Source organism: Drosophila guanche, unplaced genomic scaffold (genome assembly GCF_900245975.1).
Source record: "Drosophila guanche unplaced genomic scaffold, DGUA_6, whole genome shotgun sequence".
NCBI lineage: Eukaryota > Metazoa > Arthropoda > Insecta > Diptera > Drosophilidae > Drosophila > Drosophila guanche.
The window spans coordinates 5,143,995-5,171,474 of record NW_022995748.1 but is presented as its reverse complement, the minus strand read 5'-3'; the positions used below and the strand labels follow the sequence as shown (position 1 = coordinate 5,171,474).

The 27,480-nt window shown below is 40.1% G+C and overlaps 3 protein-coding genes and 3 non-coding genes across 8 annotated transcripts; 2 read left to right on the top strand and 4 right to left on the bottom strand.

The window, feature by feature from the left end:
* Positions 1 to 825: 825 nt before the first annotated feature.
* On the bottom strand, positions 826 to 7,153 carry LOC117584266 (abhydrolase domain-containing protein 2). Of its 2 annotated transcripts, XM_034273078.1 has the most exons (5): positions 6,725 to 7,149; positions 2,454 to 2,623; positions 2,036 to 2,390; positions 1,622 to 1,971; positions 826 to 1,264 (listed from the first exon to the last, which is right to left on the bottom strand). In XM_034273078.1, the coding sequence occupies exons 1-5, from the start codon at positions 6,877 to 6,879 to the stop codon at positions 1,092 to 1,094; spliced, it is 1,203 nt and encodes a 400-aa protein (XP_034128969.1). In that variant the 5' UTR covers positions 6,880 to 7,149; the 3' UTR covers positions 826 to 1,091. The 2 variants fall into 2 exon arrangements, with proteins under 2 accessions (XP_034128969.1, XP_034128968.1); XM_034273077.1 differs by having other exon boundaries at positions 2,036 to 2,623; positions 6,725 to 7,153.
* Trnas-aga lies at positions 1,339 to 1,420 on the bottom strand. Its single transcript has one exon. It is a non-coding gene; the product is annotated as a tRNA-Ser (tRNA).
* Trnag-gcc lies at positions 2,768 to 2,838 on the top strand. Its single transcript has one exon. It is a non-coding gene; the product is annotated as a tRNA-Gly (tRNA).
* Positions 7,154 to 7,928: 775 nt separating the features above from the next.
* On the bottom strand, positions 7,929 to 10,088 carry LOC117583926 (probable tyrosyl-DNA phosphodiesterase). The gene is made up of 5 exons (XM_034272606.1): positions 9,911 to 10,088; positions 9,318 to 9,855; positions 8,872 to 9,261; positions 8,223 to 8,820; positions 7,929 to 8,160 (listed from the first exon to the last, which is right to left on the bottom strand). The coding sequence occupies exons 1-5, from the start codon at positions 9,984 to 9,986 to the stop codon at positions 8,029 to 8,031; spliced, it is 1,734 nt and encodes a 577-aa protein (XP_034128497.1). The 5' UTR covers positions 9,987 to 10,088; the 3' UTR covers positions 7,929 to 8,028.
* A 445-nt stretch (positions 10,089 to 10,533) lies between these two features.
* LOC117583927 (protein mothers against dpp) lies at positions 10,534 to 26,828 on the top strand. 2 transcript variants are annotated; one of them, XM_034272608.1, is made up of 4 exons: positions 10,534 to 10,673; positions 23,480 to 23,904; positions 23,967 to 24,657; positions 25,514 to 26,828. In XM_034272608.1, the coding sequence occupies exons 2-4, from the start codon at positions 23,635 to 23,637 to the stop codon at positions 25,918 to 25,920; spliced, it is 1,368 nt and encodes a 455-aa protein (XP_034128499.1). In that variant the 5' UTR covers positions 10,534 to 10,673; positions 23,480 to 23,634; the 3' UTR covers positions 25,921 to 26,828. The 2 variants fall into 2 exon arrangements, with proteins under 2 accessions (XP_034128499.1, XP_034128498.1); XM_034272607.1 differs by lacking the exon at positions 10,534 to 10,673 and adding an exon at positions 19,562 to 19,578.
* On the bottom strand, positions 14,596 to 14,667 carry Trnae-cuc. The gene has a single exon. It is a non-coding gene; the product is annotated as a tRNA-Glu (tRNA).
* Positions 26,829 to 27,480: the final 652 nt, after the last annotated feature.

Here is a 27,480-nt window from a genome sequence, read left to right as displayed (position 1 = left end):
TTAACATAACATTTCGTTACTGTAAAAAAGCTTAGGATGAAAATATGCGTGGACAGTGGCATCATCATAAAGCCGGTAGTTTCAATGTAAGTAGTGTAGATTCAAATTAACATTCATGCATATATTCACATATACAAAAGGTATTCCAGTTCAAAAAATGTTTCCATGAACTTGCACCATAATCAATAATTTAAATCATCCATCGAAATATTCCACTCGTTTAAAAGCTATTTAATACTGTTTAGTCAACTGTTATTTATTCCATACATTTACATACACATTTATAAATACACATTTACAAATACATTTATAAACAAACCCATATTTGTATATATTTATGCATATATCATTGCTCACACACCTCTTGCAAACACTGTAAACACAAACAAATCTTGTCTGCAACTAACAACTGGTAAAGATCAGAAAAAGTACAAAAAATCGTGGCCATCGATGGGCGAATTTTCTTTTTGGTTGCTTTCTTTGACTCGAAATGCATCGTAATAAAACATGATTCAAAATAATTCAAAAATCATATACACACTTATGTAAAATGAGTCTACAATAAGGCATTTGGTTGTTATACATATGGTGCGAGGGTATGTGCTTGTGCGACCGGGGACTTATAATTTATATTTACTGGGTACATGGATATCGTGGGGTTGTATGGTATATGTTTGTGTCTTGCATACAGTTGGCATATAAAAATATAGTTAAAACCCTGTGGGATTACAAATTAGAATGCTAATAAATAGGAATTTTGCTTATAAGTACATGACTAAAGTATAATTTAAGGTGATACATTATATGCTTGGCTTTTCGATATTGCATAAAGCGTAAACTGTTGTCTCATAAAAACTTTTCAAAACATCTGAAATAATTTTCACTTTTAAATGCACTTTACAAAAGTATACATCAATTTTGGTTTTCCTGTTTCCATTGGGGTGATCAATTAATTTTTTCCCATCAATCATTATATGTAAGTTGTATATGTTTCCGTTTGGTTTCTTCCTTTGATTAAGATTCATATAGACAGCGCCAGCCGACTTTCACACAAAAACATTTAATAGTTGTGTTTTTAACAATTTGTTAGTTTATGCCGGCGTCACCTTGCCCACATCAGCGTGCATCATCACCAGCGATCCCACCATGGCCACCAGTGTGCGATCCAGCCAGGTGACAGGATTCGGGTAGAGGAAACCGCCCTCGTAGAAACCCAGATGGCCTCCATGGGCCACCTCCACGTAGGCTGTATTCTGTCGTGTGGCTGCAAAAAAAAAATAATCATGAGTAAAATATTTAAATTTGAAAAAAAGGAAGAGGACCCAAGGAATCGACAATCGCAGCCGGTAGGATTCGAACCTACGCTCCCAGAGGGAATCTGATTTCTAGTCAGACGCCTTAACCGCTCGGCCACGGCTGCTTGTTGATGGGGTGGCGCAGAATGGTATTTTATGCCGTGCAGAGCACACACACAACCTTGCTAAAACTATCGCTACTGCGTTACACAACACTGAACTAGCAGCTATATTTAAAGTTAAGCGCCAAAAAGTTGAAGCTTAGGCCGTTGAAGCTTGATTAGGAAGTAGGCCTAATCACTTTCACACATTTTTTTTATACTCACTTGCATACTCCTTGATGGGCAACAACAAATCCTCTGGTATCAATGGATCATCCTTAGCATTAATAAATATCATGGGCTTCTCTATGGTATCAAAATAGAACAGCGAGGAGCTCCACTTGTACAACTCCTGGGTGGAGGCGAAATTATAGACCTTCCTTGTGTAGGCCTCGTCCAGCTCTGGCAAAGTTGCCGCTGCAATTATCTCACGCTCGATCAGATTATGACGTGTCTTGACCTCATCGGAGAGCAGGATGTGGCGATGTCGGAGAATAATACTCTTCACATTCTCCGTCATAATGTACAGGTAGAAGCGTCGGAAGTTTTGCCAATTCAGCAGCCATTTGGTGCCCCTAAAATGAGGATTAAAAGATTAGATTCGTTCAGTTCCATAATGATAATTTCATTCCCACTCACTCTACAGCATTGTAGCCCTGGCATATGGAGATTCCACCGATGACGCTCAGTGGCTTAAGCTTTTGCATCTCGCCCATGTACTTGGTAACCAGATTTCCGCCCAAGCTAAATCCTACAGCCACGATACGACTCTGACGATACTTCTGATGTAAATTCTCCACCATGGCGGCGAAATCCTCGGTGTGGCCATAGGTAAATATGCGTGTCGACGTCACCTGGACACTGCGCAGGGCTCCAATGTGATTTAATACTGCACAGCGATAGCCATTACACTGGGCCAAGTGCACAAAGGTTCGTATGTACACCGATTCCGAGCTGTTGGCTATACCGGGACAAATCGCCACGGTTACATCATCTGGAAGATACGGTATCAAGAGATTAAGATATGAAAAGCCGATTAAATTATGGCTGGACTTACCCTCTTGCTCGTTGAGGGGCTGGTAGAGGTCGTAGGTCAATGTGGAGCCATCCTGCAGGGAAAGATAGACCCGCTCTCCCAGAGGCCACGGGCAACGCACTCGTCCGACAATGCTGTGCAAAACCGTTTGCACATGACCACTAAAACCCCATAGTCGCGGCGGGACATAGCTGAAAGGAAGAAAATTTATTAATTTTATATGTATGAAAAGTAAAATTTAACTTCAAAATATTTGTATACTGTTAAAGAAACTTTTTGAACAGCTTCTTTCGAAAAATGTTACAAGTTAACAGTTGGCTGACAAACCCACACAAGCATCGGTGGTTCAGTGGTAGAATGCTCGCCTGCCACGCGGGCGGCCCGGGTTCGATTCCCGGCCGATGCATCTCTCTTTTTTGCATTTTATTTCTTTTTATGGGTTTTATTTATAAGACCTTGACATTGTGCAATAAATGAGAATGCTATTTATTTCCAGGCAATTTGCCAAATTTGATTATTTATAATCATCTTTTGATTTGTGGCCAGAATTGGTTACTGTGGGGGCTATGCATATGTATAGTAAAGTGAAAGAGAACCAAATAAAGATATAAAAGATAGAATTCTAAAGCCCAAGCCGCATTAGAATCAATTGAACCTAATTGAGCGACAGAGAGAGATAGAGGCAAGAGAAAGAGACGACCTGAAATCAGGGCCATTGTTGTCAGGCGTGCAAAAACGTGCAACAATTTGTGTGTTCCATTGTGTGTTCCAACTATTTCAAGTAACGCTTACCATTCAATTATTATCAATCAAAATGAAATCTCAAAAAGAGAGCGGTAGGCACGGCGGAAGAAGGCGGAGCGGAGCTACTCTGGGAACATGCACAAATGTGATTGACTGTAAACACCGCAATACATTTTTAATATGTATTTTCCTATCCTGCATTTTCCCCCAAACTCCAATCAACTGCCATCAAATATTCATCATTAAATTAAAAGCACATTTACATAGTTGAGTACATATGCACATACATTATTTACTTCGTCGAAAACTTTCGTAATGTTCTGGTAAAATGTCTTTGCTGAATAACAGCTGCAATTATTTCCAGCGCTGGAAAGTTTAATTTCATCATTTCGCAACGACAGTAAAAAATAAAAGGAAACAAACAACTAGACCAGAAAAGATAAGGAAATTTAAGGGGACCGAAAGCTTCGTCACCCTTAGACACTTTTGTTATAAATTGTGATTGAAATTTCGTAATTTGCGATTCTATCAGTATTTCAGATAAACCCAAAAATAAACCTAGCAAATGGTTGATTCTCTAGCTTGCAAAACTCAAAATACCCAATTTAAGGGAATAAAAGCGCATATGACTCATCATGTCGCACCCCTTTCAGTAACATTCAGCTATTGTTGATGTTATTTTTGCAACCCACTGTGCCAAGGCAGCAGTTCATCAAGAGAGAGGAGAAAAGAGCGACAGAGCGGCAGAGACACCCGAGCTTTTTTACCTGAAATCATCTTCCAACCCGTTTATTCTTTTGAACAAAATAGAACGCGAGAATTATAAAGAGAGGGCAGGGAGACCGGTGACCAACCCATCTGTATTCTGCTCACGTAATCTTTGTTGTTAAACAAAAGTCTGGGCACTGCGCCAAAGCGTGAAAAACAGATAGCACCCGGCATCCCCGCCGGCATTTGAATACAAATCTTCATTGTTTATAAGCATGTTCAAGGGAAACTGAAAGAAGGCATACATATAGCCGGCATTTTTCATTATCAGAATATAAATCAAGCGCTGACTATGAACTATCCCCTAATTAGTTCCACAAAAATTCTTAAACACTCACTAACAAGAAAGCAATTCAAAGGCAGTTCAACAGGTGAGAACAGGTCTAGACCTCTCTCTCATAAAATAAACAAGAATTGACGTATTATTCATATTTTTATGCATATTCACGTGTACTATACAAATGAATGTACATAGTATATTTTATTAGTATATATTTTTATCTAAAACTGACCAATTTCATTTTTATCTGTACCTTTAGAAGGTAGAAAATGTTTCTACTTAAGATTTTTGTACGAACAAGAATTTACAAGGCGCACAAGCATTTATGTACATATATTTGAATGGGGTTTCCTCAAATTGTTTAATTCAAAAGTAGATCAAAGAGTATGTACTCATAAATTGCCAAATGAAATGCAAACAAACTTTGTCTGCGGGGGTTTAAATAAAAACACTCATATTTCTACCCCTTCTCATCTTCTCTGTCTTTTTGATAGATACGAGCATACCCTTGTACATTTCCAGGTATTCTATTCTATGGGCATTTACTTGATGGAAAACTCCCACGCGATACCCCACCCCTTGCTCGTATCACGTATCCGTATGTAATTGGTTGCTAGGCGTTAGTCGTCGCTATTTTCTTAGCCCACTGCGTAATTATGGATGTGAACTTTGGTCGAGAGCTCACGCTTATCGCGATTTCTGGCAGACACAGCGCAAAAAGTAAATTAAAGCAAAAGCTCTACGAAAGAGATTTAGCGAAATTCCATTTACTTTTTCCGATTGGACAGCGCCACGGCAAAAAGAAATGCCGAAAACATTTACGGATTTACCAGAGATAAAACACCGGGCGAAATTTTCCAGGCGTACGCCCAAAACAACCAACGAAAAATGTTAGTCTTCAAGAGATAATTTTTAATAAAAAGTACTTTAAAATAATCATTCAATATTTGCATTGATAACCTATTGGCACAATTCTTAGTCAAGTTTAGTCGAGTAGCTGACAACTCTTCTTAGTCAGGGTTTATTAGTCAAGCGAAAACGCAAACCTCAAGAAATTTATAATTATATTGCCATATAAACACATGTGCATTTCTCTCACAAAGCTGCGGTTACAATATTGATATGAATATTGGAACCTGATAGTGAAAATAACAACTAACAAAAGGAAATGCAGAAAATCAATATGTGAAACCGCAAATGCAGTTTATTACTCGACAGATAGTCGACTATCGCCAAAAACTTATCGTCAATACAGGCAGATACTGTAAAGTTTCATTAAATGTTAAAGCGGCAAAACATCTGTGACATGTTTTATTAAGTAATTACGTTTAATGATTCATTCAGCAGATGAAAAACTTTGCCTCGGAAAAGATGTATGTTTTGTGCATTGAATAATACACAATGGCTCAGAAAAGTGGATATTTTAGAATGCGTGGATTTTCATTGCATTGTGAAATAAAAAACATGAGTATAGTAAAGTAATAATCTAAAACAAACTATTTCTTGCAATTTGTGGTTCAAATCTCCAGCTTTTAGTTTTCTGTTGCTTTTATTTAGCTCATAAAAAACATGCATCCCATTTAGACAAAAGTATACTAAATTTAAGTCTGAAATATTTCTGTTTCTAAGGCTGATTCATAAACAATCACGCAAAACAAATAAACCAAGAAATCTGAATTTTTCACACATTCATTTCCATAACTAAAGTTGGTTCAAAGGCTGGTGAGAGTAAAAATTCCGTTCATTACCCCTCAGTAAAGGAGGAGGGCTTGTGTAATTAAATTTGTAAGCAGAAATGGCTTAACAAAATGGTTAATTTTTAACGGCTCTAAAATGGAAATCTTTAAACTTAGCTTGTTGAACCTTGAAAAATGTAATATTTTGCTAAAATAACTATAAATTAAACGTTTCCCAGAACAGGTTTTTTTTTGCATTCCCATATGAAAACAAATTGTCTCTGTCGATTAACCAAATACTGAATGCAGTAATTTATAGTAATTGCAGATATTTTACTAACAATTCGCTGAAGTGCTAGGCAGCACGCCAACCGACAGATAATTATGCTTTTCAGTTATCCAACATTTTGGCCTGGCTGTAAGACCGACGATGGGGTGGCACAGTTAACAGCTGGGCGAAGCAGTGGTGGCGTGAGTCAACGGATATTTATGTTGGTACCCTAGCAGAGGATGGTTCAGATTTTCAATAGATTTTGGCAAATTATTTAGATAGAAATTCCTCCACTCCCTACACTACTTTTAGGTTTAAAAAAAACCTCAGCGGACTCTATGCTCAAGAGGTCATATGACTACGGTACCAAGTGCTTCGGTTCACCCAAGACAACCGTTAATTCATGTTATGTTTTGATTCCGCACTCGAGAAGTGTGTATGTATGTGTGGGGTGGAAATGAGGCCTGCGTGGGCTTGTGGGACGCCCAATGGGCCTGTATGAATAATGGCGCGATGGATACAGTGTGCTGGAAGTATCTCGTCATATACTTACGGCTCTCTTAATACAGGCGCTATTTTGTAGAGGCAATCGAGGAACTGCTCGTCCAGGCACCATACGCTCGGCTTTAGGGGCTGGCTGTGCACGTTCAGGATGCGAAATAGTATGCACACGATGACGGCGAACAGCGTCAGAAAGGCGGTGGACATCGTTGGGACGGAGAGGAGCACACTTTTCCCTGAACCTGGCAGCGGCAAGCCTGCCTTATCATCCAATCTCCAATTATCCGTTTGGCCTTCGTTTATTCGTCCTTTCTGTGTGGAAACGCTCCGGCTGCTGTGTGTTCGTTTTTATATTGTTTATTATTGTGTTGTATTAATGCATGTAGCAGCGTCAAAAAGTGTCATCACTCTGCTAGAGAAATTTGATGTGATTTGAATTTTAGGGCGAACGAAAAAAAACACTTGCGACTGATGTTTGTGGTTGTGGTCAGTGTGACTGTGGATTTAGCTATCAAAGATACCGCGTGACCCTCGTTAATATACCAAAAAATACCTTATCATATTATATATATACTGAACACATACCGAAATATTAAATTTGCTTATATGTCCTAAGCGGTTACTGCACATTTTCTACATGTGGTTAACTTAATTATTAAGCTTTAAAGCGTCGATTAAAGATTTATCCAGCACTTTAAATGGAAGAGAACCATACAGTACTGTATACTGAATTGTATCCATGGATTCTCATAGATTTGGTGGATTTATTGGTGAATTTTGTATAAGTTAATATATATTCTGTATGTAAATCTATAACAGAGTGTTTTCAGTTTAATTTAAGATGCAGTCAAACGTCTCAATCTTAACTGTTGTATTTTCCGAAGATGCCTAACTCTTTTTCCCTGCTTGAATAAAAAACAGTTGGTGTCATACGACCATAATGGATGCACACATGACATACACATGTGCAATAAGCGGCGTTTTATTTTGAAATTAGCATCATAACTATGGTTCAAAGTAACATTTTCCCAGTAAATTAACCTTCAGAGATCTGAAGTTTCGTTCCCTTTCAATTGAATCTGCGAATCTTCTCCACTCTCTCATCCACAATCATGCTTTCGAAGCTTTTTGCCTTGCTCGGCGCTTTGCTAACTGCAAAATATTTGCTCAAAATCTGTAAAGGTTTATTTTTGAAGCAAACCAGCCAAGAGTAATGTAAATATTTTCCGGATAACTATGTTTGGAGAGTAGTAATATCATGTAATGAGTTCTGTATATAATTCATAAACGAAAATTCCATTCTTGGGAATGAAACAACAAATTTCTCTGGTAGATCACAAATGCAGCCTGTAAACCTTATCCTTGTAGGTAATCCATTAAAAATGGTTTATCATCGGGCAGGTAAGGTGTGAGGGGAACATCATAGGGCAGTGGAAATGCTGGCACTCCATCACGATTATTACCCAAAGGAAAAGTATCCTCTCCAGTCTGAAAAATGCAATCCATTAATGAAGATTCCACCGATTTTAGAGGACCAGCCACAAACTAACCACAAATCTGGGAAGGAAAAGTACACCCGCCTCGTAATTGGCAATTCGTAGGCAAGGCTGTAGATTCGAATTCTTGTTGAAAGAGCCCCAGGCCGCCTTCGAAAGATTCGCAGAAGTCAGCACGAACCAATAGACCGACTGATCGGTTAGATTATAACGCGTATAGCTCTTGATGTGGGGCATGGCACGCGAGCGATGACGATCGGTGGCTTTCCACTGCTGCAAATGACCCTTGAGCCATGGCTGCTTGTCGTTGGTGTTTTTGCCATACGGCAGGCAGCCGCCTCCGATCATGCCATCGTGACTGCCGGAGACGTTGTTGAAGCTCGGATAAATCATCTTGAAGGGCGGCATCTGGCGGAGCTTGCCACCGGGAGAGGAGTCCTTGCGCAGACTGTTGACAAAGTCCTGCTGTATCCAAGCCTGCACATTGGCGCCGAGGCTACCAATGCTAGAGCTCTGGCAGACAACGGGAATGCGATCTTCAATGGGGGCTGCGTGCTTGGCCAGCAGAGAACCCAGACGGGCATGGCCCCAGGGATGGCCACGTACCGAGCCCTCGCGATGTCCGCCAGGCACAGAGCCCACAAAGAAGACACTAAAGGAAAATCTGGTTAGCTTGGCACAGCTTTCGGTTACGGGCTCTCACTTGATGGCACTGAAATCGCTCTTCCGAATGCGCGCTATCCATGGCTGCAATTGGCTGATCTTGTACTCCACCAGATACAACATGAGATCCTGCCTGAAACCGGTCAGACTTTCACCTGCGGCCGTGTCTGCATCCTCGGACATTGCTGGCAGAAGCGGACTTATCCACAGGCCCTGCGTGCGATTATGCCAATCGTCCTCGTAGAGATTTGCCGTGGATATCACCACTCGCATCGAGCCATCGGCATAGCCGAGCAGCATCATCTTTGTGTGCGATGTGGCAAAGGGTGTGGGCATCTTCACACCAATGGCCGTCACCTGGGGCTTGAATTTTCCAATACCCAAAAGCTCCGGCGACTCGTCGCCATACAGAACCAGCAGGGGTTTGTCCCTAGAAAAGAAATCATTGAGTATTCTGATGATTGCATGGTTTTAGGTACATCTTACAGTATCCCAGCAAAGTAATAGTGTCCCAGGAGCCAGCCAATGTCCACCATAAAGTTGATTTGGACGCTGCTCTCGATCTCGCCCAGGCTTTCGTCGAGTATCTCCTGGAGCGTCACGCTCAGCGGCTCCTGGTGCGTGGGTTTCGAGTCTGTGATGGCCGTGAGGAACATGTTGTAGGGAGCCGCACGCTCCAGCTTCTTGGCCATTCCTCCCTTCTCCACCACCACGGGAATGTAATCTCGGATGTTGCGCTCTGCCAGCTTTTGTTTTTTGGCCAAATTCGAGCTGTCCCTTGAAGTACTTGCGTGACTGTTGGACGTGCTCGATGAAGAGCTAGTTGAGGAAGTTCCACTCGTAGATGGAGCATTTTTAGGTGTTTCAGGGACAGCAGCTGTTGAAGATTCCTTGGCTTTGGCGGCCGCAGGCTTTGGTAAGACCTTCTCCAGTAGCTTCAACTGTGTGTGAATCAGTTCTGATGAGTACTTGTCAGGTATATCATAGTCCCCGCCTCCATTTCCTTTCTCGTAAATGACATCCACTGCAGAAATCAAACATTTATAGGAATTTGAAAATCGTCAGTGGCATTTTCTTACAGTGCGCATGGGAAAACTCGCCAAAGTGTATGGGATTCTTTCTGTAGCACTTCTCGCCATATGGACATTCCTTCATGTTTCTTATTTCAGAAATTTAGGTAATATTTGTAGAAAAAAACCAACAAACAAACCCGCAATTCGCAAATTCTTCAGACAAAAACACAAGCGCGCTCAGCTGTTGCTGGCACTTCTTCGATAACAGTAAAAAAGAGAAAGATAAATTTGTGATATATAAAACAGGAGCTACTTGCTGCTATTGATGATATTACCCTATTTCTGACTAAATCCATCTTAAATATAAATATATAAGGAAACTAACTTTTTTCCTTAAAATATATTTGACAGCTCATAATTCGTTAGCCCATTGTCGCCCACAAAAGTAATGAAATTTAAAGAGCTGCAGCCCAGTACGGCTGACTATCAGGCTATTTTTATTTTTGAAAATAACAGTAAGGATTGATTTACAAGTCGTATTAACTAATTTTGTTCACGTGTTTCAGGCGGTTCAGTGGACCAAGTTTTTTTATTCACTCGTGATCTATGGTATATCGGTGTATAAAATAGTATATTTAAATCATTTGTTGGTATATACGGTATAATCTGAGGGTCACGCGGTATATTTTTTCGACAAGTCCGCGGGCACACTGCTTGTGTGTGCATTTTTCGTGATAAACAATTTTTAAAAACAATTTACCCCTATTTGCGGTGCATTAATCTGTTAAAAATGACGAAATAAATCAGCCGGAAGTGTTCGATTCTACGCGTGAGTAGCATTCACAGAGTTTTTCATGATTTTTCCCAGCCAAAAACAACATCAGTGCAATTACGTTTGGACCTGGGTGAAAGAGAAAGAAGAAAAAATTGTCTACGCTTCTTCTTCGCTGCGACCGCGCGCTGCTGCTGCTGCTCTGGTGTTGTTGTCCTTGTTGTTGGTGTTGGTATTATATATTGCCTTGCTACTCTGACAGCTGCTGCCTCTCCCTCTCTCTGCAGGCAGCAGCAGGGACGATTACAGTTTTATTCTCGACTGCAGAGTCGTGCGCCGATTTTATGCTGCAATATGTGTTCGTGTGTGTGATTGTGTATGTATAAATATGTGTGCGCGCCATTAATTGAACAAAAAAAGAGCAGAGAAAAAGGAATTTTTCGGGGGTAAAACAAGTATAAATACACACAATAAAATTATATTTTTATTATGTTTTGAAAATACTTGAGTGTACGCTTATCTTGGGCACAAAAAGTTGCTGCGATTTCCTAGACAGAAATCCACTTGAATGCTGCCGCTGCTCAGTCCTCTGCCCCTCCACTGCTTGCCTGTGTTTCTGCTGCTGCTTGCTTGGCCTGCTTCCTCTGTCGGCGTCTCAGTCTGCATCACAGGTGCGGATTCTAATGCATTTCTCAAGTGCATTCCTCTCCACCAAAACGAAAAACTAAACAAATTTTTGGATGATTAATCGAATTAGAGCTCACCTTTGCCAGCGCCACATGCATGACTCAGGTGTAAGTATGTGTCGCCTGCGCGCATCGTTGGGGCTTTATTGATAATTGGGCTCTGGGACTGGGACTGGGCCACGGTGACGCTGGTAAACAGAATCTTATCGAAAGTTGGAAAGTTATGGTAACCAGTTCCAAAGAGTGAACCGTTTTGATGACAGGTAAACGGAATTCGTGGTAAATATTGAGTCAGTATTTATAAACTTTCCTATACATTTACATAAAGTGATTCAGATTGTGTAGTTCCTATTATCTACAAACGCTATCACAATAACTACCAAAGATGCAAATGGATTTCCAAATGCATTGATTTCAGATGTAATATCTGAACCTAATTTACTGATTTCTGAGCCACTGGTTCACTGTTCCTAGTTCTCCTTGCCTTGTTACCTGACAACCCTATCCAGGATCCAGACGCCTTCTCCCTCCGTCCTCTTATCGCCTGCTCATTCACAAATGTCGCAGTTTCTCTGTTTTTTTATTTATTTGTCTTATTTTCCATGCTTATCTACGCTACGCTGCTGCTCTTTTTTGTTGCGCTTTGTTCTTATCAGCAGAAGCGCTGTCAACGGCGGCGTCAGCACCAACGCGCGCAAACCTTTCCGCCATTCCCATAGGCCCACCTCTATACTATCCCTCGCTGGAGAATAGTGACGACAGAGGGGCGCCGTGTGCAGTTGCACTCACAGTAGTCACAGCAGCAGCGCAGCGTCAGCTGAATCAATTGCAGTCGGTTACGCTGTTAGGCAGCTGCCCGATGGCTGCTGCTCGTCTGTGTACAGTCGGGGTCAATACAGTAGCAGCCCCAACAGATTCTGATTTTGAAAATATGAATGCAACGCCTATACACTTTTTTCACACTTAACAGTATCCCTGAATAATACCAATTTCATAGATATGTTCGCTCAAATCACCTAAAAAGTACCTTCCGCCATAGAGATGATTCTACATGGGTATCATAAGCTTCTGTTCCCGAATCAACCTTTCTATTCTACTATTCCTTTGTGGAAGGTAACTGAAGCGCAACCCAAGACGATGCTTTGCAATGCTACATACATACACACATACTTACAATTGTGTGTGTTTAAGTGCACTCGATTCCACTTGGTGGACCCTATAGTGGGGGGTGTAGGTGAGAGACGGAGGCGTAGGTGTGTTTGATTTTTCTAGGGGTTCCGATCTAGGTTCTGTCTTGTTTCATTTTATTTCATTGTTGCGGTTTGGATTGCTGTTTTACTACAGTGAACACTGCTTTAGTGCGGGCAGAGAAAAGACCAATTGAGATGATGAAGAGCATAAAAGAGATTACAAGATGTAGTTACCGTATTAAAGAAGTACATTTAAACAAGATTATCTTTTGTAATCCCCTCTTTCTTATATTTAAGGTTCAGTTAAGGTGAAGTTTGTTTAAACTTCATATTTAAACAAAGACTTGCAACTTTAATTAGTTCATTTTGTATAAAGCTTTCTAGGAAATAAAATAAAATATTATATTCTAGATTTGAGTCATATTCATGATCTTGTTATCCTATTTTTAAAGCGGGAGACTTATCTCCGTTCAACATGATAAATCATTCCAAGAAACGCCGCAAGAAGTTCCACAACTCAAGAAATTATAGTTACTCAAAGGTACGCCCCCGATCTAAGGTTTCCATGGGTGCTACACCCACTCACAGCTCACAGGTAGATAGAGACACTTCAGCAGACCCCACCTACATACATATGCAGTAGGTTTTTGCCTTATGTTTTAACTATTATTCTAATTTACGATGCATATTGTTTAGTTACAAATTCCCCCCTTTGCCAGCAGAATTGATTGGCAATTCAAATTTGCCAGGCCGAAAATTAAGTGCGCAAAGTCAATATTTCAATTTGTGCATAAACCGAGGGGAGATATCTACTGAAAGTCGTATGCTAAATTTGCATATGGTTGGGTTTTCCACATGTAACTGGCACTGTTAGGAGGCAGCCATCATCCTACGCACTTCAAAAAGAAATATTGAACTAAAAAAGATAAGTTGCAAATGCAAAACGGGAAAATTAAGCGGCTGTTTTTGAAATGAGCCTCCAAATGGGTTTTGACTTTTGGCGGGGACTGCTTTGCTACGTTTTGCTGCTTGCCAAATAATTATGTTATTAATTGGATTTATGCGCAGTTTGTGCAACATGCAACATGCAAATTTTCATGTCTGTAACTCAACCAAAAATTCAGCCACTGAGCAAGGCAATTTCAACCCCCCTCACATCACCACTCAGCAAGTCGGACGGCATTGAAACACAGTGCGTTACGAAAAATATAAGGCATTTTATAGAACAATTTCGTGGAAAGTTTGGCACGATTTCGTTTTAAGTTAGATTATTCTAAGCTTGAGATTCATTTGACACCATATTCCATAATTCATTATCTAAGTTATGAGCTTACTAAGCAAAAGAATTTACAGTTGTGCAACGCACAGTCCCTTGCATATCTGGCTATGCCTTATCGCTGCCAACTAATTTTAGATCTATCGAAAGCGTGATTTACGCTTTTCAGTTTTCAGTATCTTTTTTTTTGTCTGCCAGTCAGTGTCAGTGGGCGGCCCCTTCTTGTTATTTTTTTATATCCATATAAATATTTTTGTTTCCGTCCACTGGGGCTCCTCGCAGACCCCGGGTCTGCCCTCCTGCTCTTGATCTTCTTGTCGCGATAATCCGTTCGCGCAATGGTAATAAAAAGTCAAAGAAACACAAAAAAAAAATTGTCAACACGAATTTGAACTTATTTTTAGACCCTGGCGCAATAGGATTTTCTCTTTTATTGTTATAATGCCGACAACGACTTTATTAAGAAGTGGTTGGGAGCAGATTGCTATCATCATCCATGGCGTTGGCTTTTGGGACAAAGCTCGAACATTGGCTTCAAATCGAAGATCAAAAGAATTTTTGGGTTTTAGAAAAAGTCGCTTTGAATTGTACCCTTTAATGTGATAAATTCAATTGGGTACTGAAGAAATTTTAAATGTATATTTAATTATTGTGACTGCCATTTACCAAATGGATATTCCTAAGAATTAGAGTTATTAAAGCAATTGAGCTTGTGTCCTTCTGTGTTTTTTGTTTAAAAAATAAGTGTTACACTTATTTGAACACATTACAACTGGGGTTTGTTTTTTTAGTGTTTAGAAAAAATACTAAAAAAGAAACTTAACAGTTTCCCATACCGGGAATTGAACCCGGGCCTCCCGGGTGAGAGCCGGGTATCCTAACCACTAGACAATATGGGATATGAAGTATACCGTTTCTAATGGTTTATCGAATATGCTCAGAAATTATTTCTAGAAACTTGCAATAAATCAGAACTAATTTTGTAACTTATTAAATTCTCTGATTAAATAAATTGGCAACAAGCATCGGCACTCTTATTTATTAATCTTCTCGAAAACAAATAATGCAATAATGTTACAATTTTCAACATATCACAAGATATAACCTTTTTAACGTTGAATAAAGACTTTCAAGTTGCAAACAACTCAATCTTTAATGCTCAAGCAGAAACTCCTTCTGGATTTTTTCTATAAACCAGCAATAGTGCCACATTCAGTGCACAAAATCGATGAAAATGGCAGCTAAAGGAGACAAACTGCGCGAAAACTTATGAAAACGCAACTTTAAACTGTAATAAAGTGGGAAATTACAGCGCATAAATCTCTGTCGCTAAACTGTCAGTGAAGTGCATTGCAGTGGGGGGAATCGGAATGGTAATAAGTACGGAGAGCGGGCAACGGGAGACCCAGGGACTTGGAGCCAAGTCATGCAACAGGCTGGCAGGCAGGCAGTCAGCCAACACCCACACAGAGCTGCGGGATCGTCTTGAATGAAATTAACCCGTAACTAGAGTTTTACAGTTGTGGAGCTACTGGCTACCATCGATCCATTTGTATTCGCATTCGTAATCGTAGTCGAAGTCGCTCCCCCTTGCATATTAAACATCCATGCAGCCACACACAGTGCTCCCGGTTCCCTCTTTAGGGGGCTGCTCAGGCATTCTGCTCCCATCGCTTCGGATTGGCGCTTCATTGTCCATATAAAACTAATAATTGTTGCATTTAAAATCTAATAAATTTTTGCATTGACAACGCGGAGTTTACAAATGTTGTTGTGTGCGCGTGGAAGAAGGATGGGTATTCGATTGGAGACAACACCAACTCTACACTTAGCCGCTCCTCTTTTAATAGTGTAGATATCCATCAGAAGCAAATAATTAAAGCAATAGCTTCGGGTATATACTACAACATTGATACCCTTCTGGTGCTTATATGACATGATGATATTTTGTTTTTTGGCGCTGCAATCAGTCCTTGTGTTTGGATCAGTGTTTTCTTACAGATCGTTCCTTAAGCTCCAGCTTGGTCTTTTTGGTAATCACTTTCTATTCCACCATTCCATCGTATATTAAATGGTCATCCATCTAGTCGTTATCTTCTACTATTTGCGATTCTTTTGGTTTTTCTAGCTCCTCTTTTGGCATTTGTTTCGCCTGGCGCTAGTGTCTCCTCCATTGGACAGTGTTGCGCTTTGAGCTTTTGACCATAATTGTTGTACTTGTCATTGTTTTGTGTCGCGTTGCCAACTTAAGTACAGCCTGCACTCACAAACACACACAGAGGCAAGTGTGTGCGTGTTAAATACATGTAATTAGCCATGTTTGTGCCATTTAATCCACTCGATTGTGCTCCCTCTCCCTACCTCCTGCTTTGGATCTAAAAGAGCTCGCTGCTGCTCATCGCGGCGACGCTTTTCTAAGAATTCTTTTACGTTTTGTTTTGGCGCACGCATTAGGCGCCACACAGCAGCAGCACGTTTAACCCGCCAGCCAGGAGGAGCTGCAGCGCGCAGGAACAGGAGGCAGAGGGGGAATCCCACACAGCGAGAAAATATCGTGCTAAGATTAACTGAAATTTTGGGGAACAGGTTAGGTGTTCCCATTATTATAAGTTTTTGTTTAATTGATTAGATTTATTCAAAATAGTTAGGAAAACTGAAAACTATCCCCCTTTGATTAAACCATCTCTCAGGATTGAAGAGCTCTCAAAACCAGATTGAAGAACTCGTTTGTATTGCAGTTTCTGCCAGTGCAGCTAAGAGGACTTGGCGCATACTCCACATATTTATGGCTATTTAAGCGAACCGAACGAATCGTGGATACCGCCGATGACGAAGATGATGATCGTGGCGGAGGCTGCTCCTGGTTGCAGGTTGCAGTTGCTGCTACTTTTGTGGTCCGCCAGTCATTGGCATTGATTGGCAGTTGAACACGCAACAATTGTTGCATGTACAGGCGTCGACAATGACGATGCAGCAGCCACCACCACCACTGGCACAATCTCTGTTTGTGGCAGTTGAAGTTGCCTTTTGTCACATGTTTGGCGTGCATTTTGTTGCTTATTTAATTGGCTGCAAGCTCACATACAAATTGTGTCGATTTCTTGTATTTTGAGAATCTTGACCACCCAGTAATAGAAAATACAGTAGATACTTGTTTACAAATAGATGATGATCTTAATGGAAAAATTACCCAAGACCAAAACGGAGATCTTTTGGGTCATTTGTATTACAAATCAATGTCAAGTTGAGTCCATTGTCAAAATTGTACATGTTCGTCACTCAAGCTAAAGAGATTTCGCAATTTTTTTTACTAATAGTAACATAATTTATTATACTAATATTATGAGCATGCTCTTGAAATAAGTTTGATACATATTAATATTAATTTAGAGATCCTAAAATGCAATTTTATTTTCTACACAATAGATTGCATGTTGGCACAATCGATTGCTACTTAAAAGCAAATATCTACAATTTTCTAGATTACAAGCACTTCATACTCATTCACGATTGATGCTTATAAATGTAAACCCACTAAATTTCTATTTTCTATTGATGAAACCATGTAATTTTTTTAAATTTCTATGACTTTTAAATATTTTTAGAAGAATACTAGAATCCAATCTTTGCCAATGTCTTTCTTTTAATTTGAATTTTGTAATTTTCTTGGGGCATAGAACCGCTAAAGAATATGTTTAACTTGTGTTTCGTGTGGTGGATATAACCGATATGCACTGTAGCTTTCATCCCTTACCATCCTCAACATTTAGGTGGTATGGCCAGTGTTGACAGCTCAATTACATGACAAAGCCCGAGCAGAGTTGCTCGTGCTACACTGCAATTATCGCGGCAATTATTTGCAATTTGAATGAAGTTAATTTACTTAAAAAATGATTTTTCCTGTTTTACCGTTTGTTGTTTGCATATTTCCACCCATTAAAGTTTGAACTTTGGCACGTGGCTGTGGCAAGAGAGCGTTCCATATGTGTGTATAATTTGTGTACATAAATTTTTATTGTTTTTGTTGTTGTTGCTGTACTACATAATTATGGTACTGAAAGTTTTATGTATGTTTTTTTGTCGTTGTTTTCGTGGGGTGCACGCGCCTCATGACTATTTTCGATTTTACGACTACTGTGTAATGTTACCCATGTTAGCAATAAATTCGCGTTTAGTAGTGTTAAACACGCTATAAAAACAACACTGGGAAATATGAGGAGCGGGCAGTGTGACCCCTATAAAAAGGAAACGCATACATTTTAGGCGCATACATTTTATATCAATTGTAACATTATGGGATTCAAGTGCACTACAAGTCCTGTAAATAATCTATTAACAAATTTTGGATCCATAGATTTCACATAGTACGTACTCACATATTTTATGGTTGGTTTGGCAACTCTAATTGCGATTTTTCGGCACGCCCATCAGCTGTTTCACGCCATACCCATACTTCCACCGAAAATAGTTGGCAACGCATTTCTTTTGTTCTTACATTTATTTTTGTAATGCGCGCCCTGCACACAAATACATACATATTGCCCATGCACATGTACGTCTACATATGTTCTTGTACGGAATGTACACCCTGCCATCAGAGGGATCCATATAATTTTGATTCCTCTCTTGTCGCTCCTTCCATCCGTCGTCCCACGCACTACGCTGCCACTGCCCCCACCCCTCCATTCACTTGTTGTGGCTGCGGTTGGGGTGTTTACAGTTTGATTGTGGGCCGACGCCGCCGCCACCACCGCCGCCTGCACACAAACACGTTTGCGTTCACGTGCAGGCGCCCCCTGGCCACCTCCCACTGTCGATAGAGCATTTGATTTGTTTAAAAACTAAACTTTATTGTGTGTGTGTGTGTTTGTGTGCACTTGGCTGTTGCTGTTTCTGCTGCTGCTGCGCTGCCTTTGGCTGTGGCTTTGCTCCACAAATACACACAGGCACAGTCTCACGTCAATCAAATAAGCACCAACACACGTAAGCTTTCGAGGCAGCGACAAGAATACGTCACTCAACGGTGATTGGGATCCAGGGCTGGGTAATACAAATTTAATAAGGGCTTTCAATGCTTGAACATTAACATTTAATATAAAAGGAAATATTTAATGTTGAAAATTTAGAAAAAAATAACTTGAAAGAAAAAAACCAAAAGTTTAAATAATATGTAATGTTTATGCTCTCGGTACTTACGCTATCCCTGGAACACCTCTACACAGTCGTGCTCACACAAACACATGGGCGCACACCCAATGCAGTGCATTTTTCTGTTCGTCAAGAGAGTCAGTCAACACTTTCCGGACTCACTGTTCAGGCCCGTTCGGGGGCATTCGTCGTTGATCGTTCGTGTCGTGCAGTTGATTTTTTTGACTCACGGTTCCTCTCTCGCTGCCGCAGATCACGACGATCGTTGAATATTTGTGGAATTTCCCGCAAAAAAATATTGAAATAGCATTAATAAATAAATTATATTCTTATAAAGTTAAATGATATGATAACATTTGGTGCGTGTGATTGAAATTCGGTTTTACTGAGTCGGAAATGCAGATCGTAACAAATCGGTCGTCGTGGAGGGTCGTCGCATTTACATACAAATAACATTTTGATTTCGTTTTTGATTTGTGCATCTCGTTCTGTCGTATCGCTATCGTGTAATCCCCCTGCCCCTCTCTCAAGCACGCCAGTGTGCGTGCCTGCGCGTGTGTGCCTGTGTGTGCGTGCAATATAAATAAATAATATTATATCTGCAGTCTTTCATTTTAAAAGTCAAGCAGCAACAACAGAACCAACAACGATACTCATCATGTGTACGTTTCCTTTGCCATACATTTGGGGAAAGACTGTTTTATGTTGGATTAGGTGTTGTGTACCTTTAAAACTTAAGATTATAAGTAGAGTATTTTTTGAGGGATGATAGTGGGATACGGTGACATCGCTCTTAGAGGTATCCACACCGGCAATATGTCTCTCCGCTCATAAAAAAGGATCAGCTGAGAGTGATTAAATTATTGAGGGATTGCTCTCTTGCTCTTGTCTTCTCCACCTTATAAATTCAAGCGAATTAGTAGATATTCTCTAACAGATTTCGAAATTTCTTCTTTGCTATGTCTACAGATCAAGAGCTTTAAAGGTTTTTTTTAGGAAACGTAAAAAGTAAATTTATTTTTTATGTTATGTGCTTTTTTCTTAGAATCTTATTTGTTTTGCCAACTCTACATTATCTAAGGTTTAATCTTTTTACCATTTCTAGAGAAATTTACGAAAATTGAATGAGTGTGTACGAAAGGTGAAATACAATTTGACACCTATTTATTTTTCGTAGTGACTAAATATGAAATCTAGATGGTAATCGGTCAGGTTTCTATGAAAAAAATTGATTCGGAAATCATTGTTTGGGTACGATAAGAAATTTAAAGTGTAAATTCTTAAATTGTATATTGCTATTAAGGGTCTCTAAACTTCGAATGAAACGACCTCAGCTTTTCCTGAACTTTGTTTGATTTCAAAAGATTTCCTGGCTGGGATTTCGTTGGTCGGTCTCTGCCTCTCTTTGCCTTCTGCTCTCCCGTTCTCTATCTGTATAATTTGTCTGCCTTTTCGATTGTGTGTTGCATTGTTTGTTTATTTTTAAACAGCCATGTCCAAGTCCCTTTATCGTTTGGTCTGTCGATTCTTCTGCTCTCTCTTCTCCTTTTTTTGCCCGTTTTTCAATGGCAGGCAGCGGAAGTGCTGCGATAAGTTGGCTACTGTATCCCCATTCCCTCTTCCACTGACACTGCGACTGCAACTGCATTTACCCCATCTGCCGCGACTGCTGGTTTTCTACCTGGCCGTGGGATGATTTACGCTTTATTGTCATTGAAGCATTTATGATTGATTATTGATTGGAATTATATGATACTCTCGGTCGTATGGCGTACGCATGCGCGAATGCGTGCCTACCATACAGGAGATGTGCCTGGCGTCGTTGGGACTTGGTCGCAGTCTCGCACTTGAGTTATGATCGGGTGATCGCTGATCACTGATCGGCGGTTGTGCTTCTTCGAAAAGAGGAGCCACAGAGAGTGCGCTAGTTTTGGGTGGGGCTGTGCCGTTCACAAGAGTGGACGTGCTCAGGTAATATGCAATTGAGAATTACGATTATTGGACTTTAATTGATTGGGGGAATGTCCCCCCAGCGGACAATGTATCATAAAGGCCTAAGGAACTGAAAATACAAGAAATAATAATCATTTATGTTGTCTGAAGAATAACTTTACTTATTCATAGAGTTGATTCCTTGTTAAATACAATAAAATCCATTTAAAGCTATAAGAATCTAATGAATCAATATGGTATATGGCTTCTAGGAACTCCTATGTAGGATACCTTGTTAAAGAACTGCCAGAAAAACAATTTCCCCCCTACGTTAGAACCTCAACCTGCAATCAATTGCGCCAAAAGCTTTGCACAAACATGCCAAAGACATTATCAAAATTCGTATGCTTACCCCCACAATCAATCGAATTCCACAATCCACTAGGCACCACAATTGCCACTAAAAACCACACAAAACAAGCCATTCAGCTGGACAAATATACACACAATTACACACATACTATGTGAGAACTTCAAGTCCCCGGACACCCTGCCAAGTGTCACTCTTGGGTTTTTAAAAAACGAAATGCTGGAAAAAAAGTTGCTGCGATCTGAAGACGTAGTTGAATGCTGTGACATTAAGTTTTCAATAAAGAAACGCATCTTCTCTTTTGACACTTCATAGTCCGAACCAATGGAATATGATATGATATCAATTTAAAGATCTATTCTTTAGCCAAACATCTTCAAAACCTAAAACCCCTTTTCCGCTTATTCGATTTCACATTCGGAGAACAACCAATCCAATTTAGAGTATTTTGTCCACTCGTTTAACGCCTCAGGCTCTGGGTGACTTTGGGCAATTAAAAATTGCGGTCCCGCCCAATCTGCTCGCGAACACTGAAACACTTGCCCAGAACCGAAGTTTGCAGGCCCAGAGATCTTGTCCCGAACCGTAGCTGCTCTTGCTGCTGTTCGTTCTATCAGCAGCAAAATTGTCAATGCAGCAAAAGTCGGGCAACGCCCCGAGAAAAATCGAAATTAATTCACGCAACGGCTAATTTGGCCAGAAATATGCGCCATTTGGTCTGGTAGCCATGTAGGCATAGGAGGTACGGATAGAGGTGTTTTCTTGTTGTCCGAAGTGCTCTGCACTTGTTGATTTATAGACGGCATTTAATTGCTTTTGAAATTGGATTTACTTGCCACTACTTGCCTGCCTGCCTGCCTGCCCCTTGCTGCTGACTGCCTGACACTTGCAGCACAAAAAAGATACGGGGAATGTGAAGTTGAGAGTCAGAGGCGCCTCGTGTGTTGTGTGGTGGTGCTGCACTTTTGGTGCTCCAGCCTGCACAAATTAATTGCTACTACAAATTTTCATTCAATTAGATTTTGTCACTTTTAAATTTAATTAAAATCTTTTGACACCTCGACGAGAAATACGAGATAACAGCGGCGGGGCAGACCAGACCTTACCTTCCTTCATGCAAATGGGAGGCTGCTGCAACCTGCCGCTGAAATGAATTCTCTTCTGAAATGCTGTTAACATTGAAATGTCATAATTGAAATTGAATTGTTGTCTTTACCGTTGCCCATAATGACGTATCAAGGGTGGAAATGCCACACACATAGAGAGAAGGTAGTGGAAGGTAGAAAATATCAGCAGCGGCAGCAGCAGCCAGACCCACATTTGTGGTGCTGACAAGTTGTAAACCATTTGGTTATCATTTGTGCTAATTATGAAATGCCATTGCCAGGCAGCTCTCAACGGGGTACAGTGAAGCGAATCACATGTGGGATGCTGTACAAATGGAAATTCTAAGGGGAATACTCGGTGGTAATGGTTGGGTTCTGGGAATGCCAAAGATATTCAATAAAATGTTGGGGAATACTATTACTTAAAGGAATGTCAAACAGAAAGAAAAAAAAGGCATCTCGCTTTCATTTGCATAACAAAATGTCCCATTGAAAATCTCTCTGCAAAGTGGACATACTTCCCTCCCAAAAGAAATAAAGGAAACCTTTAGCATATATTATGCCCATTATATCTTTAACACTTCCCACAGGAAGGTTTATACTTACTTCCCACGGTTTATAGATCTCTGCGGAGATGTGCATCTTTTTTTAACCAGCTTTACCCTCTACCATGAACTTCTTTAGATCCCTCCCCACAACGCCCTGGCACTGCCTCCCCACAGATGTGACGTCAATGGTCAAATGATCAGTATTTTATAGAAACACGTAATTTTTCTGTCAAAACAGAGTTCCCATTAATACGGGAACGAGGGCCCGTAGATCAAACAATACTCTGGGGGGCAACACACAATAATAATTCTCAATAAAAATAAAATGTTGCAAGTAATTTGCATGCAATTGGCTGCCCGGCCCGGAACGAACTAACGAAAGGTGGGAGGAGTCGAATCGGGCATGATCGAAACCACCTCCCTCCCAGCAGCGACTTCATTCATGATGCAGCAGCAGCAGCAGCAGGAGGCTGTCTCTTGCTTGGCACATGGCCAAGAGTCGTTAGATTTTTGCATGCGTTGGGGGCGTTTCCGCGCACCAATCTTAACTCGATGATGAATGTATTATAGTTAATTTTTGTATTTTTACTCTTTCTTTTTTTTACAGACTATCCGCCCGCTGATAGCTATACCGGTTATCGGGTGACTCCACCCCAAGGCAATAACAACAATAATAACAATAGCAATATCCATAACCATAATCACAGCAACAACATCAGCAGCAGCAGCAGCGGCAGCAGCAGTAACAACAACAGCCACAGAATGGACACCGACGATGTGGAATCGAATACCAGCAGCGCCATGTCCACCCTGGGGACACTCTTCTCGTTCACATCGCCGGCGGTGAAGAAGCTGCTGGGCTGGAAGCAGGGCGACGAGGAGGAGAAATGGGCTGAGAAGGCGGTCGATAGTCTTGTGAAAAAGCTGAAGAAACGCAAGGGAGCCATCGAGGAGCTGGAGCGAGCGCTGTCCTGTCCCGGCCAGCCTTCAAAGTGTGTGACCATTCCACGATCATTGGATGGACGATTACAGGTTAGTTCCATCAAATACAATATTCCATGGATATCCAACTAATTTGCATTGTTTCTTGTTAGGTTTCACATCGCAAAGGCCTGCCACATGTGATATATTGCCGCGTGTGGCGCTGGCCCGATCTGCAGTCGCATCATGAACTGAAACCGCTCGAAATTTGCCAATATCCATTCAGCGCCAAACAGAAAGAGGTCTGCATCAATCCGTATCACTACAAGCGCGTGGAGAGTCCCGTCCTGCCGCCCGTCCTAGTGCCGCGCCACTCGGAATTCGCCCCAGGACACTCGATGCTGCAGTTCAATCACGTGGCCGAGCCAAGTATGCCGCACAATGTGAGCTACTCGAACACCGGCTTCAATTCGCACAGTCTCAGCAATAGCAACACATCGGTGGGCAGCCCCAGCTCCGTCAACTCCAATCCGAACTCGCCATACGACAGCCTGGCTGGCACACCACCACCTGCCTACAGTCCCTCGGAGGATGGCAATTCCAACAATCCGAACGATGGCAATCAGCTGCTCGACGCCCAGATGGGAGACGTGGCGCAGGTTAGCTACTCGGAGCCGGCCTTCTGGGCCTCCATTGCCTACTATGAGCTCAATTGTCGGGTGGGCGAGGTGTTCCACTGCAACAATAACTCCGTCATAGTCGATGGCTTCACAAATCCATCCAACAATTCGGACCGCTGCTGTCTCGGCCAGCTGAGCAATGTGAATCGGAACAGTACCATAGAGAATACGCGACGTCATATAGGTGGGTTTCAATTTATTTGATTTAATTAAGAAGATTTCATATTAAGTATTTTGTAATATTTTGCATGTTCCCAGCCAAGAGCGGTCAATATTTTTGTCTATTGAAGTTCTAAGTATTTAAGCTTTCAATTTATAATCATTCTTTTGCTCAGAACTTAACTAAATTCGAGTTTTCACAAGAATTCCCGATAAGTAAAAGTGATTGCAAGTGCCACCATAACTCATTAAGATTATTTTATGAATGGTCTTAAATTAGAAACTACAAATGGTTCTATAATTAAACACTCATCGAATGCTATTATCAGTTCATTCAGAGATGTGTTTCCGAATGAAATGGTAGCTTCAAACTGAAATGGGTCAAGTTTATGAGGATCAAACTACGATGAAAGTAGGTGTAGGTTCTGATTATGAATTAACTAATCCATTCAACTTTTTTCGTATATTTAAAGATAGGAACTAATATTTAAATCGTTTTAAATCAGATATTTTTTATTTTGGTTTTATTAATCAATCAATAGCAACAGAAAATACCTTCGTAATATAGAAAAAGTTGTATTTAAAAAACGCAGGCCCAAAAGAGAAGCAAATGTGAAAATCCCAATATAGGTATCGTATATGGATTGATTGCACGTCTTAAAGGTGTTTAGTGCTAAAAATAGTATTCTATTTTATAAATTTTCATCTGCTTTTCATAGTCAGATATAAATTGATTAATTTTTGGCTACTTGTCCTTCAAAAAGTGTTTTAATCTTTTCGAAAGATTAAATTATATTTATGCTAAATTTATATGTCCATCCCCAAAGTAAACTGTATTATAATGTTATTCATTTCGTATCTCTTGTTTCTCCCGTCTTCAGGTAAAGGCGTTCATTTGTACTATGTGACCGGCGAGGTGTATGCCGAGTGTCTCTCCGATTCCGCCATATTCGTGCAGTCCCGGAACTGCAACTACCACCATGGGTTCCATCCGAGCACCGTGTGCAAAATACCACCCGGATGCTCGCTCAAGATCTTCAACAATCAGGAATTTGCTCAACTCCTCTCACAGTCGGTGAACAATGGCTTCGAGGCCGTCTACGAGCTGACGAAAATGTGCACGATTCGCATGTCGTTCGTCAAGGGCTGGGGAGCGGAGTACCATCGCCAGGATGTGACGTCGACGCCCTGCTGGATCGAGATCCACTTACACGGGCCGCTGCAATGGCTGGACAAGGTGCTCACCCAGATGGGGTCGCCACATAATGCAATTAGTTCGGTATCCTAAGTTTAAGACACAAAACAAAAACACAGAAAAACAAACAAACAAAAAAAAACCAGTAGCTAAATGAGTATGTGTGTGTGTGTGTACGCAAGAGCAAAGTATGTAAAAGACGTAGAAACAGGACAGAAAAGATAAAAGAGATCCCAACTAAAGGGGAGTGAAGAGAAGAAGTATATTTAGTGCCTGAAGATGATCATAAGAGTTGACATTTTGATGTCTATATAATGTGTAGTATGTGTAGGCATAGATCTATATGCCCCATATAAACACTATCCAGATCTATCCATATATATGTGGATATACAGATGTATGTATGTATATGGAAAGCTACTCAAAAAACCCGCCCTTTGCCTATATTTTATAGTTTATGATCGTATGATTTTCTATGCGAATGTCATTCCTAACGCTAATACAAAACAAAACGAAAAAAAAAACGCAAAAAAATGAACAAACATTTATGTAAGGAACCACCTACAAAATGGTTATAACTATATACACACATGATCTATATAAAATAATGATCTACCTATATGCAATGCAATGCTGTATGATGCCCATTGGCAAAAACGTTGTCGTTCAACTCTATTTCAAGTGCTACTTATGTGTCATTGCAAAAACTGCTTTAAATATAAATGAAAAATATATAAAAAAGCAACAAAAAGAAGAAAAAATCACCTAATTAAACCTATCCACTTAAAGTACATAAACTAAAGAGAGAGTTTACATAAGAATACGATGAAAACTTTATGCAATACATTTCTTAAAATGATTTTTTTTATAGAAGAAACCCCCCATTTATGTTCTCATTCTTTGCGGTTGGCTTTTGATCAACGAATTCAATGTTTTAAAAAAGTTGATTTAAATTTATGGTTTAACTAATTTTAAGTTGAAAATACTATAGAAAAACAGACGAAAAAAACTATAAAAAACACTGCAATTGAAAAATGTTTAATTTTAATTAATTACTTTTTGCAAACAATGATCTTTTGTTATCTTAAGTACATAATTTACGTTTAATTGAGGAAGGAAGCCATTCATTTAAAAAAAAAATCCCTTTTTTTCTACAAATAAATATGTATAATTTTGAATAAACTTAATTTAAGAATTTTGTTAGTTATTATGATTTTTTTGTATTCATTCTTGACTAGATCCTTCAAATTTTTGTGTTCCAAACCAATAGTTGAAAAAAGAGAATTAAACAAAACCCCACAAGAAATGCCTTATTTTGAAATAAACTCGTTTTTTGACTCATCAGTTTAGTTTAAAATTGATTTATTGGAATTTTGCAACAACAATTAAACACTTACCATGATATATAAATACTTAAATATGAAAATGTAAATTTAGCTGTATATTAGAGGCTTGGGCAGGACACGGCCTTATATAAACTATGATGTAATAATTGTGCCTATTTGAAATTTTACTTGCGCCTTTGATGTTTGTACGACATATAGTCAGTTTTTACTGAATAATCCAAGAGGTCACTCTTCCGTAACCTCACACCACAGAAAATACTCGAGCAGAATATATGCAAACAGCCTTAAAGTTTACACAGTTTTTGCA